At 40.0% G+C, this 18,730-nt stretch overlaps 1 protein-coding gene across 1 annotated transcript in view; it reads right to left on the bottom strand.

Moving 5' to 3' along the window:
• Positions 1-18,730, bottom strand: part of ANK3 (ankyrin 3) — a gene marked incomplete at its 5' end in the record, with an annotated part of 202,701 nt that overhangs the window by 136,280 nt on the left and 47,691 nt on the right. The window contains 4 exons of the mRNA XM_082052678.1: positions 2,442-2,540; positions 7,483-7,581; positions 7,951-8,049; positions 8,524-8,625. Of these exons, the coding sequence (XP_081908804.1) occupies positions 2,442-2,540; positions 7,483-7,581; positions 7,951-8,049; positions 8,524-8,625 (399 nt within the window). The remainder of the gene's footprint in view (positions 1-2,441; positions 2,541-7,482; positions 7,582-7,950; positions 8,050-8,523; positions 8,626-18,730) is intronic.

Here is an 18,730-nt window from a genome sequence, read left to right as displayed (position 1 = left end):
TCGTGGTGAAACTGTGTAAGTGGGATATAGAAGTGCAGCAATGACATAGTATGAGAATCTACATTATTCTGTGTCAAAAGTGCAGAGTTCAAGTGTTAACTTTTTAACTTTCAAAAATAAAAGTATTGTTTTCTAATAAGGAATTGCTCTCTCTGGCTTACCAAAGAGTATCTCAATTTTGCACGAGAAACAGAAGGAGTTCTGAAAAAGAGCATTTTTTCAAAATTTTGGAAGGAGAAAGAAAAATAAAAAAGAAAAAAAAAAGAAGAAAATCACAGAAACTGCTTGGCTCATTGCATCCTAACAAACTTTTTTGTTTGTTTTAATCTCATTTATCTACAGCTTCCCTCTTTTCCTCTGTCTGTTCACCCTCCAGTAGCAGGGAGGGCTCTGGGCTGTGGTCCCAGGTGTGAGCAGCTCCAGGGAAGAAACAACCAGGCCGCCTCAGACTATGGGCAGAGGAGTGTGACAAATGCTGTGTAGCTCTGAAGGCCACAAAACTCCATGAGCATCCCCATCAGAGGGCCCTGGCAATATAGCTACATTGTACCTGCAGAGAGAGACCTGGAGAAATCCCAAGTGTGACAGCTCCTGCACTGGTGACCCCGAGACTCTGGCTGCCATAGGATAGTGGATAGGAAGTGGACAAATGGGTGGGAGCACTTTGTTTCAACCCCAGCACAGCTGCCGTCCCCTGTACCCTCAGGTTCCTGACTCCAATGAGAGTTGCCCAGCATTTCAGTGTGTGCAGAGTTCACTGCACTGAGGCCAAGCAAAGTGCAACCAAGAATATTAGCGCCAACAAGAACGCATTTCCACCACATGCTCTCTGAAGATGGCAACTCACAAAAAGCAATTGCAAGCAAGTACCGTGGTGTCAGCACTATATTTAGTAACTTCGCTTTAAAACATAAGGCAAAACCAAACTCAAAAAAAAAAGTTGGTCCACTTTTTTATTTAGATTAAAACATCTTTGTTAAAGAGTTTTATTTTGAATATTTAGCTAAGTGGCAATCAGTTAATAACGGAGGCTTTTACACTCAGAAAGATAAAGATAAATCAGATTTATATTAAAACTTGGACTGAGAGAAGATTAAAACGTGCCCATAAACAAGTATGGTAATAAAGGTAACATTGTTTTGTAGTCTGGTATCTCCAATGGAATTCTCCATGGATAAAATTAGATTGCACCTTATTATCGAGTTGGAGAAAAGCTCAACCTGCACTGACATCCAATGCTCAAAGGAAAAACAACACCAGAGAAAAATAACTAAGTACCCATGCACAAGTTTTAAAATTCTAGTTTCAGAAAGTCATACAGTGGCAAGCGGATTTTTGAATGCCTGAATCTACCATAAATCTCTGGGGGTCCTGTGACTTCTTTGTTTCCAAGTTTTTACACAGAAATAAAAATTAATGTTCTGAAAACTGCAGTTTTCAGATTTTGAAAACATATTGTTGATCCATTAGTGATTAATTTTTACAGTGCTGAATTCAGAAGAGGCCATACACGCATCATTATACAGTGATACTATGAGGTATAGTGATGCAATAAAATAATTTTGCATTTCATATTTTGCAAGAAGTAGGACTTTTTCAAATAACCATTATTTCCTTCACGGATTCAGTTCAGATAGAGCAACCATAATTTAATAAATATTAGGGAGAGCACATATTGAAATACTTTTTGGTATTTTATTGGAGCAAAATCTTGAAATTAGGCCAAATGAAAATTCATCAGACTAAAAACCTATCTCAATGCAGTACATTTATTACTATTAATATATCTGCTGTTTCTTCTTCCTTCCAGGTTGCCTTATTTGAGTTAGAATTACTTTTTAAAGCAAGAAATCAAAAGTGTTCTTCTAGAAAGCTTAGAGAACACCTTCAAGGATGGACCTCACATCTTTCTGTCAGCTTGAAATTGTCACTGCAGGACCAGATGGGATAATGAGGTGCTGCAGAGAGGGTATCAACAGGGCAATAAACGCAGTTCAGAAAATGCTCCAAGCACTAAGTAAGCCTGGGTTTTCCCCGATACCCCAGGGCTGTCTTCAAAGCGCAGATAAACAGTGTTCTTTCTTTATGGTTGCCTTCAACACTATTCACTATTTTTAATGAGCACAGAGAACTTCCATATTATGCACACAGCTCCCTGTTTGAGCACTTAACCTAAAAGATTACTAGTTCTGACTAAGAACATATTTATTTTTAGAACTCTTTCTAGTTAAAGTAATTTTTTTAATTTTAGAAATGGCAAGAGCAAGAGACGGTTTAAATTACTGAAAAGCCAATAGCTCAGTATTCATTAGCACACTCTTTGGAGAGATAACTTTATATTGGCCTTTAATTTTGTATTTAGAAGACTAATGTAAGTTGGCAAGAATCACTGCTGAAGCACATTTTACTTTGTTCATAAAGTGTGAAATGAAAACTTTTACCTCTGTGGCAAGGCTTTGACTGGCACCATTGTCAAGAAGAAACTTAACAACCTCCAGGTGGTTTTCTTGGGCTGCCATATACAGTGGAGTGAAACCATTCTGAAATAGGAAAGCAAGAGTGTAAACACTTTACAAACATCTCATACATACCTCAGATCTGCCAAACCCTGGTAGATCTGGAGGAAACTGAACAAACTGTTTGCACACACATCAGTTAATGGTGTGATCTCCCTTGATTTAAATGAAGATAGGAGGATAAGAGAAGGGTAATATTTAAAAGGACACAGAAGAATTTTTCGGCTGATACAGATACAGTTCTCACAGCTAATCAAGACTCTTTTCTTTTACATCTGTTGTGAAGTCAAACTACAAAACATTCTGGACAGACCTTTTGGTAGAGATGAGTTATCATTCCCGATAAATGCAGCCACAGCCGTGGAAATGCAAATTGGGACAGACAAGTACAATGCACGTCTGTAGCGAAAGCAAGAGCAATGGCTCTTCAGAATGCTTTCCATTTTTTTCTCTTCTTTCCATTAGCTTTGACTTCTCCTTTGCTTGTGCTGGCTACTTATGCCTTCTGTCTCCTCGAAGAGCTGCATTCTGAGCATGGCCTGCCTGCGGTCACTGAGCTACTTCAGATTTCAGGCACCAGGAGATCTGAGGATCATTGATTCCCAGCAGTTTGAGACTGAGGTTTATCAGTGTTTCTGACCACATTAGAGCATTTCTCTAATTATGCTATTCAATCAATGCAATACAAGTATTAAAGTATTAACTCATTCTTTGGCAAGTGCTTTCCTTTTGCAGTCAATGTTTTTGTCTTTGCATTAACTGTATATAGGTCATAGCCTTTGAGGATTTGAATTTTTGGGGAGTAACATTAAGACAATGTATTTTTCCCTATAGTTCTAAACATTTGTGAAATTCACAGCTTTGACTTCACTCACAAAACCAAAACAGCGAAATGAAGTAATGAAACCTGTCCTAGGTTCAAGATACCTCTAAAGGAATTTATAAAGTTGCTGATTTACAGCTGAAATTGCTTGGCTTTCATATAGTACAGCATGTCCCTCAGTCCAACAGAATTGTGAACTGGTGATAAATACATCTTATATTAATAACTTAAAATATCCATATAGTATTGACTGAGCAGTTTGATACTGCTGAAGCAACCAAAGCAGCATCAGCAATAAGAGCAATCCCTTTCTCTTCTGCTCTATCATTATAAATGTTTTTACCCTTCTTACTCTAGCACTACACTTTGCCAGACATACTGCTACTAGATTTTGCTCGATTCCTTTCTTTCTCATCCTAGCGTGGCTGATGATGCCAAGAGGTCACTGAGGTTTCAGTGGGCTGTGTTAGGACACTTTCTTTCCTCTCACTACCTCACACCACTGGGGTTTCTGTGAACCTCTGATTTCTCTAAAGAAAACTTCACACAGAATCAGCTGCAATAGGGCCAGCAGCCTCCCTCAACAGCTGCTCCCCACGATCCCCCCAGACCTCCCACTCTACCACACACCACTTCTGGCAATTACTCCAGAGAATGGGGACGACAAGGAAGAAAGGAAACACAAAATAAGATAGAAGGTAAAGCCTAGTTAAAAGTAACATGTAAACCAGAACATTTCACCTGGCTTAAATAACAGAAAAGTTCAGGAAGTGCTTCCATCTGAGTGGGTTTGGCTGAGACAGCACCAGCACTCTCAGGCTGGCAAGGCGGCCAGGGCAGGCATTTGGGCAGGGTGGGAGGAGCAGGGGGAGCAGCTCAGCAATTCGACTACAACAGTTACAAATGACACTGACCTAGATTTTGCCAGAAACAAATGGAGCCAAACAGAGGTGAGCTCAGAAGTTGGACCATATATTTGCATCAAAAAAGGTTAATATTCTGGGCTCTGGAGAGGCGAAGGAAAACTTTAGCCTGAGAACTACAGCAGTGAAAATTTGGCTGAGTCATAGTAGCCACGATGAAAACAGCTGAGAGACATTTGAGTGTCCCAGCAACGGCGCAGAGCTGCGTGGCACACGTCCAGCATAGAGTATGCAGGAGGGCACAGGTGACCTGGGGCCAAACGTGCAGGAGAGACAAACAGAAGAAAGGGCAGTAGGAGAGGAAAAGGCGTGAACTGATGTTTGATCCAAGAGGAACTTGACCATCAATGAGACACCAACCAGCTGTGAAGCCACATGTTTACAGGGCTTGCACAGGCTATGGGGGCTGTGGCTTTTCCAGCATGTTGATAATTTGATCTCTATTCAGGAAAATGAGGCTACAAGCACAAAGCAGGCGCTGAAGTCCTACTGGAGCCACAGCCTAAAGTTACCTGTGTTTCAGTGCACTCTCCAGAACCAAGGCCTAATGATTTAGTTATTGTGTAGTCAAAATTATGCTTAATGAAAAACAGAGAAGCCAGAAAAAACTTGCTAAGGTACCTAATACGTTACATTACAATTTATTATTGTATAGTGAACAGCAGAGTCTGGCATTTTTCCCTATCATTTCATGGCATACTCAATATCTAACTCAATGTCTATTTAGTAACTCAGCTGGAAACGAAGATTTTTTTTGTTTGTTTGTTTCAAACATTTGCATTTAGAAAGAAAGCAGGAGACACTTCCTAATTATTAATTTCAGAAAAAAATTAATAGGCAAAAATTCTCAGAACCAAGTATTATTAGAATCTGGAGGCAGAGCAGAACCTTTTCTCCTATGTTAAATCACTGTAGGGTATTCACAATGTATTTCCCTCCATATTTTGCTTTTTCTTCTGTCTTTAAAAAGGGGTAGAAACTGCCAGAGAGCCACAAGCCCAAGGAAAGCATTTTGTCTTCAATAGTAATAAATAGCCCTTTAAAGAAGTACAAAATCAGACTCAGTAAAAATTCACCTTCTTTTTTTTAATTATTTTTTTAAGGACAGGAAGATTCGATTAAGAAGGCCTTACAACCCTAACCCTGCTGCTGTCAGAGCAGAGCTGTTACCTCCAAGAGAAAAGGAGATAAAGCCAAACTCTCAGAAAACAGGGTCAGCAGCAAAACAAAAACAAGCATACAAACATCTTTGGGTGTTCTCTTTGTGGGTATGCAGAACTTTATTCTAAGCTTTAGGAAGGCTCAAGTGATGGTCAGTACCACAGAAAAAGCTGGTCCAGGGGCAGTTTGGTAGCAGGGAGGTCCAGGGACGTCCCCAGAATGACTAATCCCAACTGGAACATCTCATTGCCAGGTGTTGGTGGGGAATGGCAATATACATGTCTCTCAAGCAAAGATAAAGGCATCTATAAGGGGGGCAGGGAGGGGGGTGGAAATCTTTAATTCCCATATGTTAGCAAAATAAGGCTAACAGGTGGCAAAACCTTAGGGTGTATGGCCAATGCAGTTACATAAGATGTTTACAACCTCATTTTTAGTTTTAGGGCTGAATACACAAGTTCTCAAACACAACCAGTAAAGATTCTTTCAAAGTTACTTTTATTTCTTTAATGAGAAAACCACTGTAAATATTCTGCTTTGTTTTACTTCTTAACAGTCATTGAAGATTGTACTTAAAACTATTTTTTGCTGTTGTTGTTGTTCTCTTTGAATTCTAGTTATATGATGCCTGGAACCAAATATTGCAGTATTGAGCTAGTATGAAAGAATAAGAAAAGAGAACTGAGTAGCCCATTTTCTTTGTTTGGGTGAAGGAAACATGAAATACAGATCACAGGTAACTAACATTCTTGAAACAGATTCAGTTGAACTGTTCATATTATTTGAGAGATCATTTTAAAAAAAAGTTTATTTAAAATGTACATATTTAAATTTCCCTTTTTAAAAAACATTTTCTACCATGCCCACATCTTTATAACACAGAAGAATGGCATCACTGGGCCAGATGAACAGACCATCTCTTAATGTGATCCCTGTCTGTGACGCTGCCTGCCAGCCCCTGAGCAGGGAGAACGGGGTTGGAGCACAGTGCAGGGACACCTCCCACGGCACAGCCACCCTCCTTGCAACAATCTGTGCTTTATGCATTTTTTTTGAGCCTGAGTTTTCCTCTGTTTCATTTTGCTGCTTTGCTCTTAACACCAGCACCATTTTTTCTTATTTCACATTTTCTATAATTGACCTAAACATTCATCCAAAGGACTTGACCCAACTTAAAAGCTCTGTGTATGTTTGCAGTACCTCCTTGTACAAGCAAAGGGGATGAGCTCGATTAAGCCAGAGACACTGAATTGTGTGAAACAGGATCCTTTTCATCTGAACAAGTTCTCTCTCTCTCCTGTTCTGTCAGTCTCTCTTCTGACTCTGTAACAATTAGGAGCTCATAGGACACTGGAGGGCAGATCTAAGGCTGAAGGGTAAATGCTTTTCTGTGCTGCCTGTTACACAACCCCTCCCAATGTCCTGCAGACACCCCTGGAGGTACCTCCGCTTTCTTCACCTCGAGGGGTGTGCATCTGTGTGGCTTCTGGACAACTTAAACCAGATATGTTATTTCTATACTTTCTCTATTGATGAATGAGGAGGGGCAACTCAAAGTTAATCTCAACTTATGTTTGCCATCTCATGTGGGAAAAGGCATGAACACAACCTGGCGTTTCACTGCGCTGTCATGGCTATCGGGGAAGACTTGATCTGCCCACTCTGACCACCTGGGAAGGGGTAGAGCAGAAGAGGGAGACCTGGAAGCATTTAATGTATTAGTTGTATGTTGAGTTACAAGGTGAGTATGAACTCAGCACTACACTCACTAAAATTCCCGCTTCACTAATAAAATGGTAGCTCTGTTTAAACTTTGTCCTTGCACCTGCTGTCAGTTACCAATGTGAGTGGAACAACCAAAAAAGGAATGCCTTTTTTTTTTTAGTGTGAGCAGGATGACATTCTTCTTACTGACTCTATCATACCCTGTTTTAAAGAACCAGCATTAATACAAGGAGATCTACCAAACATATTTACCAATATTGCAGTTTATAAGGGGAAAAGGATTTTAATGTCAGCAAAGTTTTTGATAGTACCAAATGGAAAAATATTACTTTACCTGAGACTGTGCATTGACATTGGCCCGATTCGTAACCAATACTTTGACTACTTCCGCTTGTCCGGCGAGGGAGGCTATGTGCAATGCTGTGTTTCCTTTCTGAAATGAGCAATGGTAATTTTTGAAGAGTACAAAACTTGAGCTTGAATACATGACAATACTATCAAGAGTGTGTTTCACTTTAAAACATAGTATTTCTTGTCATAGTATACTCTGAGTACTTCTAATAAGTTATTCTAGAAGACAGAAACCAAGACAGAAATCTACAATTTGTTCAGTAAATTGCATCCCTACTAACTTGTGACATTTACTGTAATCTAGATGGCTTCAATTGAACAATTATTGAGACCACTTCACCAGCAGAAAAAGAGCAACTACTGCTGCAGTAATGTCTGTAATCAGTTGACTGACACTTTGTGCCCGTGCCATCCGTGTGAACAAGAGAACAATTAGATAGGCCTGACTAACCTTTGTTGCTGCATCAACACTGGCACCTCGCTGTATCAGTTCAGCGACAACTTCTACGTGCCCTTCTTTGGAAGCGAGATGGAGAGCATTCAACCCATTCTGATTTTAAAAAGGGGGGGAAAAAAAAGAAAAGCAATGGAAAAAGATTGGCAAAGGTTTTCCAGCATAGCAAACAACATATCAGGAGACAAATTATTATATCCCAGTGAGAGGACTGCTTCCAAAAACTATTCTTACATAAACTTTACAAGAACTATATTACAAGGAAAGAGTATTAATTAAGTCAGGATATACTAGCTCTGGGGCCTCAAGTTCTGTGTGCTGTCCCATGAGCTGATGTAATACAAATGGAATGAAAGATAACATTAAATAGCACAACATTCTCCAAGTAGAAGTGAAATTATGTTTTGGTAAGGGGTAAAAATAAAAGTTTTGATTGGATAAAATACGTAAATATGGTTCATCAAAAACCATGTAAGTTATCACTAACATGAAGTGTAAATATAAAGACAGATTTGAGAAATGGTGAGAAAAGTATCTCTCCAGCAAATTTGATAAAAGTATTTTTTCAACCTGATTTGAAATGTTGATGTCCACTCCATTTTTTAAGTAGTCGAGAGCCTTTTCCAAGTTGCCAGCTCGAGCAGCTCTCAGGTAACTTGCATTTGTGTCAGACTACAAGAAAAAAAGGAAAGTCCCATTAGAAATTATAGCACAGTATAAAAATATATTCTCTTGGCAAACAAGTTACTAATGATATAACATATTGTACATACATTTAACTACACACAAAAGTATCCCAAACTGCCTTATCAAATATGGGTCAAATCCTGCCCTCCTTGCTTATGCAGACTCCTTCTGGTGTAAATAGGCTATCTGCCTGACTGGGCAGCACAAGAATTGACTTTATGTATAAACATGAATTATGTAGCACTGTCTAACATGCAAGGCTAGTAGCCAGAGACACATCTGGTACCCAGCATGGAAGATAACCGTGGTAAGGCTCAGGATGACTCCATGGAAACCACTCCGCCCTTTCCAAATGTGCCACACCACCTTTGTGTCCAGGCTGAACAGACCAGACCAGCACAAATTTATAAACACCCGACACTGAAGTGCTGGACTACCTGAATGAAAAAAACATAGTTCTACAAATCAAAGCATTTTACAGTCTAATGTCTGATTACATTTTGTTTTATTTTCTCCATCCTCTCTCATTTTATGGCAGATTTTATTTACAATGTCTGTCCACAGTCAGTGAAGTAGCCAGAATTCCCTAGGTACGGTGTCATTATCTCAACTGCATTTTACTTTTTTTTCAGATCTTGCTTTAAAGATAGCCGTGCAAATTTGCTGTATGATGACTTCAGCTTGAATGTGAGGATGGCAGAAAGGCTGGTTAAGTCATGAAAGAGATCACTGAAAGTAATTCCCATCCCCAGAGGGTTTTAACAACACGTTATGCAAATATCCACCAAGGACGGTTTAGATAATGCTGATCCTGCCTTAGAGCAAGTGGAATGAACTGGGTTAGCTTTCAAGAGGTACAAATTGTATAAACTTTGATCTTATCTGTGCTTACCCTGGCACCTTGGGCAGTCAACACATTGTTTTGTGCCCTCTTCTCCACTGGTATAACAGGAACTGTGTGAGGTTTTTTCCCCTCACTATCATTTCATCATAGGCTTACATCTCTACTACTTTAAGTACCCTATGATCCTTTAAGGTACTAAAAGAGTGCAAAAATTAAAAGCAGTAACCGCTGAAAGAATTCAAAAACATCCTGGCACCAAAGATCAGTTACTTATTCAGTGCTCAAATGATTTTTTTTTTTCATTGCCCATTTTCTAGATTTCCTACAGACTTTTCTCTTCTCCTGTCAATGCAGCCACCATAAATGGGATGTTCTGTTCAAGCCCATCTGAAATCACCTTCATGTGCAAGATGAAGTGATCTTGGGCATAATGACAGCAAAATGGTAAGTGGGTATAAAGTCTGCTTTCCTCTTCGTACAAGCTGTACAAGCTACAAGACTATTTATTAGTACTTTCAATACTAGAATCTCTCTCTTCCAAGGAGAGAATCAGTACCTATAGACTCTTCATTTTCTCCCAAGTTTTACAGACATGGTGTTCCACTTTGCAACAGTAAGTTACTAGTTTACCACCTTCCTGGTTCTTAATAATTATTTTCCAAGCATGCCATGCTGATCATTACGAGTCAGCTTCCGTGATGTACTTCCCACAAAATATATCCCAAGTACCAATGTTTAATTTGGCTCTATCTATAGTTTGCTGCTACAAACTATATGGTCAGAACTGTAAAGACTATGGGCAAAAACAGCTGCCTTGAGAGGTGCAGTAAAACAGTTTCACATTTGGAAGATCATCTGAACTGTGCAATGCAGATTATTACAGGAGACAGGTCATATTCCCAGCGCTTAGCAACGGCAGCCACTGGGGTAAAAAACAGGTCAGCATTTTATCAGCATTACCAAAGGTATGAGGGAGGACTTAATAGACTGGGAGCCTTTTTTTGTCCCAGAGTAATGGCATGTCTGTTTGGCACAGTCAGCAGGTGGATGATAATTAACATCAGTGTTTACAGCTGCTGCTGGGTGGGGAAGGGATGCACCAGAGCAGCTTACTATGGAAAATCAGCTCCCGCCAGTCATATTAATGGATGCAGGACAAGAAGTGCTGCTCATACTCAGAAACATTTAAACCTTTTGAACTGCTCAAACAAAATGGAGGTGGCTGTCAGTCTGCAGGCAGGAGTGATAAATAGCTGATATTCACATTAATAGCTAACGGCTCTTCCACTGTAGAGAAAGAGCAATGCCAATGTCTTTTAAGGACTTCTCGTGGAAGCACTTGCTTGCTCAGGGGAGGAAGGACAAAGGCTAGGTCACGCTTCCAGCCTGGGGATGTATAGAAGTGTTTCAAACCAAGCTAGCTCAGGTGCCGCTAAGCAATGCACAAATCCTGAAATCCCTCCAGCAAAAAGCAGGGCCTTCTTTGCAAGTCACCACTCAAAACTTACTCCTTTTGCTCAAACTGTCCAGAAGCACCACTGACACCAGCAGCCAGGTTGGAACCTGAGTGGCGGGGCTGGGGAGCCCTGGGCACAGCACCCTGGGCTCAGATAGGCTCCCAGCACAAAGGGCACTGCACAGAAGCACCAGCACCGACACGTGCTGGCACTACAACCACAACTGGGAAGCACCCAGAGAAGCTGCCATTTAACAGCATGCCAGGAACAGCACAAACTCTCCCACACTTCAGCTGATCTGAGTTGGCACTTCCAGTTTCCACCTTACTGGTTTCCAGTTACTTGAATGTGAAGTGAGCTAGTTTGTGAAACTTTGAGCTGCCTTAGTAGGCAGGGTGAAACACATCACTATGCACCAAGAAATGGGGGAAAACCTTTTTATCTGACCTGGGCTAAAACTCCCCAGCCCTCAGACTAGATTAACTCAGCTGAGGCTGCTTAACTCACCCTTTCTGGGCCACGAGACACAGAAATTTTGAGATTTGCACAGAGGGATAACAGACTGAGGTTGTACCAGTGTGCAAAAAGTTTAGCGAGGCTTCTGGGATTCTCTCCATCCATTACAGTCTCTGCCATGAGCAGAAACAAGCAATAATAATTAGAGAGAACAGACAGCCAGCATCTTTGGAAACCAAAATCAATTCCAGCCTCTCTAAAAGCAGCATTACTTTCTCTGTGACCAAAGCATTACACCAGAAGTGCTCAGATAGAGAACAGAGTTTCAAACTTTTTTTTACCTTTTAAAATGTCTCAAATACCCTTGGTTTTGAGATATTCCACTTCCAAAACCCAGAAGAACCAATAAATGCTATCCAAATTTCCCAAAAACTAAGCATAGGGATCAGTCAAAATTGATCAAAAACATCAAACCAAAATTTTCACATTTCTGAACCTAAAGTTTTCTCAACTTTACATTTCTATTTTAAGCCTAAATTATATATTTTTTTAAAAAAGATACCAGAGTAGAGCAGAAAAATGTCATTTCCAATTGGCACTGTTCTGTTTAAAACAAAGCCTCTTTGAGACCCTCATAGAGCTTGTAATTGCCTTTGTATTGAAGAGACAGGAGTAACATCAGAGCCTAGGCTCAAATCACTGAAGGACTCAAAAATCAAACAAGCGTAACAATAATGTTAATAATTATATATATATGAATTGTCATCATGCCTGGAAGCCCGTGTCAAAGACTGATCAAGAACCTATTATATAAAATGCATTAAAAACACAGGAGGGGACAAACGGATTTTAGGTTACCAACCATCACTCAGGTCCACCTGCACAGATAAGCGCTCCCTCTGTGGGGAACTATTCTTGATGTACCCAATTCCACCTTCCACACTAGCTGGCATCCGAAAGACAAACCCCACACAGCCAGCATGGCTAGAGGACATTCCATTAACAGACTTAATAAGCATTTTCTCCAATACTAATTATTTGAACCTCAATATTCCTGGGAGAGGCATAGTCTATACTAGTCATGTATTCTGATATGGGGTGTTTTTGTAATCAAACCCAACATGAAGAGGAAAATTGGCTTTTGATTCTCCACTGTCTTGACAAATATCAAGAGAACAGCAGACATGGCACATACATCAAAGCACCCAGAATCTTCAATGTTCTTGCAGTCAGCCACGAAGCTTGTGTGTTTGCACAGGAACCCAGTTGTCAGGCTGTATCCCCAAAGCCTTTCCCTGCTCCCTCTTGTGCTGCTCCCTGAGGATGCTAACTTTTCAATCTCTAGATCCAGACTCAAATTAAAAAGCAAAATTCTAACAAGATTTTTAATTCTTGGAGATACAGACCTCAGACCCTGTGCATAGCATTTAATTATAGAATGGCTATTTAGACAATATTTAATAAACAGTTAATTTATGAGAGTACCAGTACTGATGGATGCATAATATCAGGCTTTTTATTCACAGATTGCACAACTTCTCCCCCCTCCCCTGTACTTTCTTGGAAGAAAGAGGAACTATTTCTAGTTTTAAGAAATGCGTAAAAGCAGGTGATTGGCTAATGAATGCAGTTTTTATGCAATGTGTATTCCTTCTAAATTTTTGTATTTTCCTTTAATGTACTAAACTATAAAAATCCAATTCTGTAATGTACAGCAGGCTGATGAGCTTGCAGACTCTGGGCTGCCCGCAGCTCTCAACAGGTTTTCCAGTCTGGAGCTTGTTTCAACAGCCTTCATCCCAGAGACATCTCTGGAAGGGACTGAGGCTGAATAAACCTAAATTTCCCAACCCTTGTTTACCCTAGAAGTTGTCAAGTCATGCCGCACAATGGACAGCAGAGCCCTGTGACGTGCAGGTTAAGACCTGAGAACTGTTTCTCCATTTTGAGGAAAAGCTATGCGAGTCAAAAACATTTCTGTTACAGGAAAAACTAATTCCTAAGTCACTTGGATATTATCTTAAGCCCCCATTTAAAAAAAGAAAATTGTGATGCTGACTCACGCTAGCAAATACGTATTCACAACCTTTTTTTTTCCAAGAGCTCCCAGCAAAGTAAGAGACTATTTAACACAAGGACAGACAAAAAATGTTAGAAAATTTGCACTGACTGTCAACATGGGGTCTGGTCTTTTCTATGGAATAGAGAGAGTCCTCTCAGAAAATGGAGAGTATGTTTCATTTAATGAACCCTCAAAAGTGCAAAGGCATTATTTTCAACGAGCACAGGTCCCATCGCATACTGATGGCATTTTTATTACGCTCATCTCTCTTTCCTTTGTGTTCTGCTTACAGTGGCTTCTTTTTCAGATTAAAAATCCAGTCTTTTTTTACATTGGGAGCAGCATTTTGTTTTTCACTCCATCTTTAACAGTAGCTGTTGTGAAGGGAAACCCCCAGCAGGTTCCCATTGTGCCATAGTAGGATGCATTCTGGCTTGAGTCCCAACAAAAAGATGCTAACCATGCCTAACATTTGTTGTGGGGGGAGGCAATTACCTCATTTGAAGGGATGAACTTACATTACTTCCATTTGGAAATGTACTCAACAAAACTAGTCTTGCAGCAGCATGAGATGATCCGAGGAAACAGATGATAACATTTTTGTTTATTTTTATATGGGTGGGCTTACAGCAACTGATGGCATTTTTTTTGCAGTAAGGCTCAAATCTGATGGGCACTGAGCACTACACTGGAAACTGGAGGTCCTTGACATTTCTTAGATTTTGTTCATATGTTAATTTAGAACTTTCTTGCAAGCAAATGTGTTACAGTTACTTGGTAAGGAATGTAATTTTATTTCAAATAAACAATCGTGGCCAGTTAACAGCAATGTATGAATGATGTGAAATAAACCAGCCATATCACTTTCCTGGGGAGGCTCTTCATCCATCCTCCAGGTGTCTGTATCCTTTTTATCTCCCTACTACCTCATAATCAAATCTGTATTAAAAAAACCTCATTTGTATCTCCTTTATCAGAAAGCAGGCTGGCTGCACCAAAAGAGAAGGTGATGATCCTCTTTGTGCAAACAATTACAGCTGTACTCATACTTTACATACCATACTACCATACGTGTTTCCTTCTGATAAGAATGTGACAGCCTGAGGCCAACTGCTATCTGCAGCTCTGCTGTTAATTATCCTTTAGAGAGATGCTTTTGGGATCACAGCCCTCAACACAACCACAGGGCGACAGGAAAAGCTCCATTCCTACTGCGTGACAATTCAAAGGAAACATCTTTTGGTTATTCTGAATATTATATTATTGATCAAAACCCACACAAATCCTTCTAATTGTTTGCCCTGCCATGCAACTTAATAATCAACTTTGATCATATTTTGTATATTCAGAATGTCGCCGTAGCTGGCCCTATTCCGGCTATGTGACTATGATACATTTTCCATGAGTTAAAAACTACACTGGCTACAGGCTGCGTGAAACCCCTCTTCTTGGTCACCCCAGTGAAGACTAAAATACCTCATACTTCTGGAAAAAGTTGTATATGAATCTATAATCAACTGTATTTGCAACAACTGAGGCTCTATTCCTGTACAGCAGTCAGTCGTAACGTGCTTGTAAAGAAAATATTTCCTGAAAACCACGCATTTAAGCAGTTCAAAATAGTGTGGAAAATACATTTTAGATTCAGCTCCTTCTTTCTAGAAATCCTTAACCAAACCAGGAAAACATCCAAGCAAACAAATAAGCCTCTGTCCTTACTAGGCCACGAGACAAGGTAAGTCTCTGACATGCAGGTTTAGTATAAACCATTTTCAAGACCACTTGCAGCACTCTACCTGTTAGAGACTGTCTTGGCAAAATGCTGAATCTGTGGCTCACTATTACCACTGAAAATGAACTACCTGTATTGAGTGGAAGATGGCTGAAAAGGACCCAGACCCTGAGATGTTAAGGCTGGTATGTACAAAAACATTCACAGCTTCTAGTACCAGAGGTGCTTATCACTGCCTTTAACAGCATCACGAGGTCTAGAGCAAGTTGTTTGCTTCCAATGACACACATCTCTTGTGAAGCTGTGATGCAGCTTTCCTACTGTATAAGTTAGACCTTATACACACAGTCATTTCAGTAGACCATAAATCTACTCAGTCCTGTGGTTTATGATGCAACTTATCCAGCCCTGGGTGTCTTTAAATGCCTGAACAACTGCTTCCTAAGAAAGTTCCAGCACAAGATAGAAATGAAAGTTAGCTGCTGTTATTCTAATTTTCCACAAGGAGCAAAAGGGGTTGTGATTTCCAGGGCACAGTAGACACACGCAGAGCTAGATGGGAAACTCTTGCCTAACATCCACATGGATATTATGTTCAACATGTTACAAGTTGAAAATGCCACTAAAGCTGTCATCTCCATACTATTTACTGGTCACCGCAGATATTCAACAAATACAGAATGATTTAACTGCAATTCTAACAAAATCAACATCTGACAACCCAACAGAAAACACTTGAACTGAGATCAAACCCATCCCACAGGGACAAGGTTCAGATAGGAGGTGAGGCTCTACACAACTTCCAATACTCTTTGCCAGTTTGCACAGGTGGGGTTTTGAGACTTTGAAACACAAGTTTGATGTGTCAGCTTCACCTAAAGAATTTATGAAAACGATTACTTATACAAATGTGTTAAATTAACAACACTAAAAGCAAGATCCTAATTTTCCAGGACTACAAAATCAATGCACACCTGTATGACACACAATCTGTCTAATTATGCATTAATAACAAATCACAAGAAGTATTTCCTTTTAATGGGAAAATAAGATTCCTTTAATATTGACTTTTCAGCTATAAAAGTACCCTGTAGGAAAAGACAAACTTAAATGACAAGGTAAATTGGGACACACTCTGTTCAAAACCAGTAAAAATCACTGGTTTCACCAGCGAATCACTGCACTCCATTAGAATTGCACAATCAGGGGATGATCCAGGCCTTTCGTGACCAACGCACATATATAATCAATGAAAAGCATCTGATACAGTTGAGGGCAAAAGATTTGAGCATCTAAAATTCAAGATTCATTCCCCAGGCTGACAGCCTCAACTTCTAGAAGTTTATTTCAAACTCTGGGAAGAAATTTCTGAGCCTGCAATGACTCATCTCTCACTCTCTGAAGTTTTCCTATCATACATTTACAAGTGAAAAATAAATCACTGGCTTTCATAACTGCTACCACGGTCACAAAGACCTAGAGAAAAGCTAGATGTGCTTCGAGGGTTTCTTCTTATGTTTATATTCACCTGAAGATGATAACTCTCTTATATGTCGAACTAGATGAGATGCCATTGATCTCCCTGCTATTTTTCTCTCAGAACCTGACTACCCAGTGAGCACGGAGATAATTTCAGCACAGCTCAGGCTCAAATTTAAAGCCAAAGTCACATTCTTCAGATCACTGCATGAATTATGTCAGTTGGTCCACTTCCTGTTCTCTGTTCTCTGATTTTAGAATTAGGATACTCTAAAGGGGAGGGGAAAAAAAAATCAGCAATTTTTTAAAGCATATTTGTTTGTCTATAATTTCAGATGGGGAAAAAAGTAGTATAAGCATAAATCAAATAATATTTCTGATTCTAAGGAGAGATATTTTATTCACTCAAAATGAGCTCACTACAAAAATATTATGTAAATAGGTTTCAATCAGATGAAGTGGAAGTTACTGGTCATAAAGTAGAGCAAACTGCATGTCAGTAGAAGTGTAACACACATAAGCATTTCCTAAAAATATTGTAGATAACAAGCTATAGGAACTGCAGACAAGCTACATAACTTCTTCTGTAGCCAATCTATTAAGAGCTTTCAGTACAGTGAAGTCAGAAATTTCCTTCGCTCTTTTTGAATGCATCTCTCATTCAAAAGCAAAATAATTCTGCCTTAGAAGTTTGAACATCTTTAAATTGAAAGATTGTTTTAGGTAAACCAGGCAAGCCATTTCTAAGGTGGCAAAAAACACAAGCAGAAACATCAATTTACACAGCAAGCATTGCAAATCCCACATGTAATTAAAGTTTATATCTTTGTAGGCTTAAGAGGCATTTGAATGGCTAGTTTTAAAGCTATCTACTAGAGTTTTCAATTTTTCGGCATGTTGTTCAGGATTCTTACAGGAATTACAAACTTTTATCAGTTTATAGATGCCAAAGTATAGGTCTCCTAGCAGGGATTATGACCTCTGTTGGAAGCAGAGAGCCTCTTCCAATTTACATACCTAAATACTTAGTTTGAAGAGAGTCCAAGCTGGAAAAGCCCATGTAGCAGATACAGAATCTGAAGGATCAGTGGAAATTATCTAAACAGCTTCCAGGTACTAAGAGGACTCCTGGGGCAGGATTTGCAAAACCCCATAAACTTGGTAACAGTTCTGCAGGGCTGGCTGGGGGCATCACATGAGCTTTGTCATAGCAATTAACCTTAGGACAGCTTGTAACATTTACAGAACAATCAGTCCTGACACCTATTTGTAGAAATGCTGTGAAATATATGTGTGCCCTGGTACAATGAGAAAGAATCAATGGATTGAATAAACCAAAGGACTCGAACATCTCCCTAGAGCCAGAGACTGGCTGAGGTAGTTTTGGTGCTTCAGGAGCAGAAAATACCAGATAGTACTTGCCAAACTCATGAGGGCAGTTGCTCACAGGATGCAGGAGCTAAGCAACCTGCAGGGAAACAACTTTAAACATGATCCAGACAGGTACAAGACCTATTGGAGAATACTCTGGGCTGAGTTGGCTTGGTCGTGTTCTTCTACAGGAGCTGAATCTCCCTACTGACCATAACCTCTCATATCTTGTGTTCCGTTTGATTCTGCTGTCATGGATAGGACCCAACAACTCCAGATGCATTCTGTAATTCGCTGCATTCCTCTAAACCCCAAAGGCAAGGCAAACCAGAGCAGCTGTTAGACACACTGCCATTTATTACTGCTAGAAGCACTAAGGAAAACTTGTCTTCCTTCTCCCCGACATGATGCCTTATACCATGGGCAGCAACGCTGTGTGGCCCGCACGGAGCAGTGGGGCCGGGCACAGGAGAGACAGCAGTCTGCACATAGCCCAGCACTGCGCTCTCCGCCTCTGTGATTAAACGCTGACATTCACTGCCACAAACTTGTGAAATGGCATGGAAAGTTCTGTGATGGCATTTGTTGAGGCTGCCTAGGTGAAACGGATTTGATAGTGGGCTTATCCCAGCCCAAGCACCAAAATCCATGAGCAACAACTACAAGTCAGAGCCCTGCAATTGTTATCA

The sequence above is a fragment of the Streptopelia decaocto genome (genome assembly GCF_964273445.1).
Source record: "Streptopelia decaocto genome assembly, chromosome: 5".
NCBI lineage: Eukaryota > Metazoa > Chordata > Aves > Columbiformes > Columbidae > Streptopelia > Streptopelia decaocto.
This window is presented reverse-complemented; position numbering and strand designations above follow the sequence as displayed.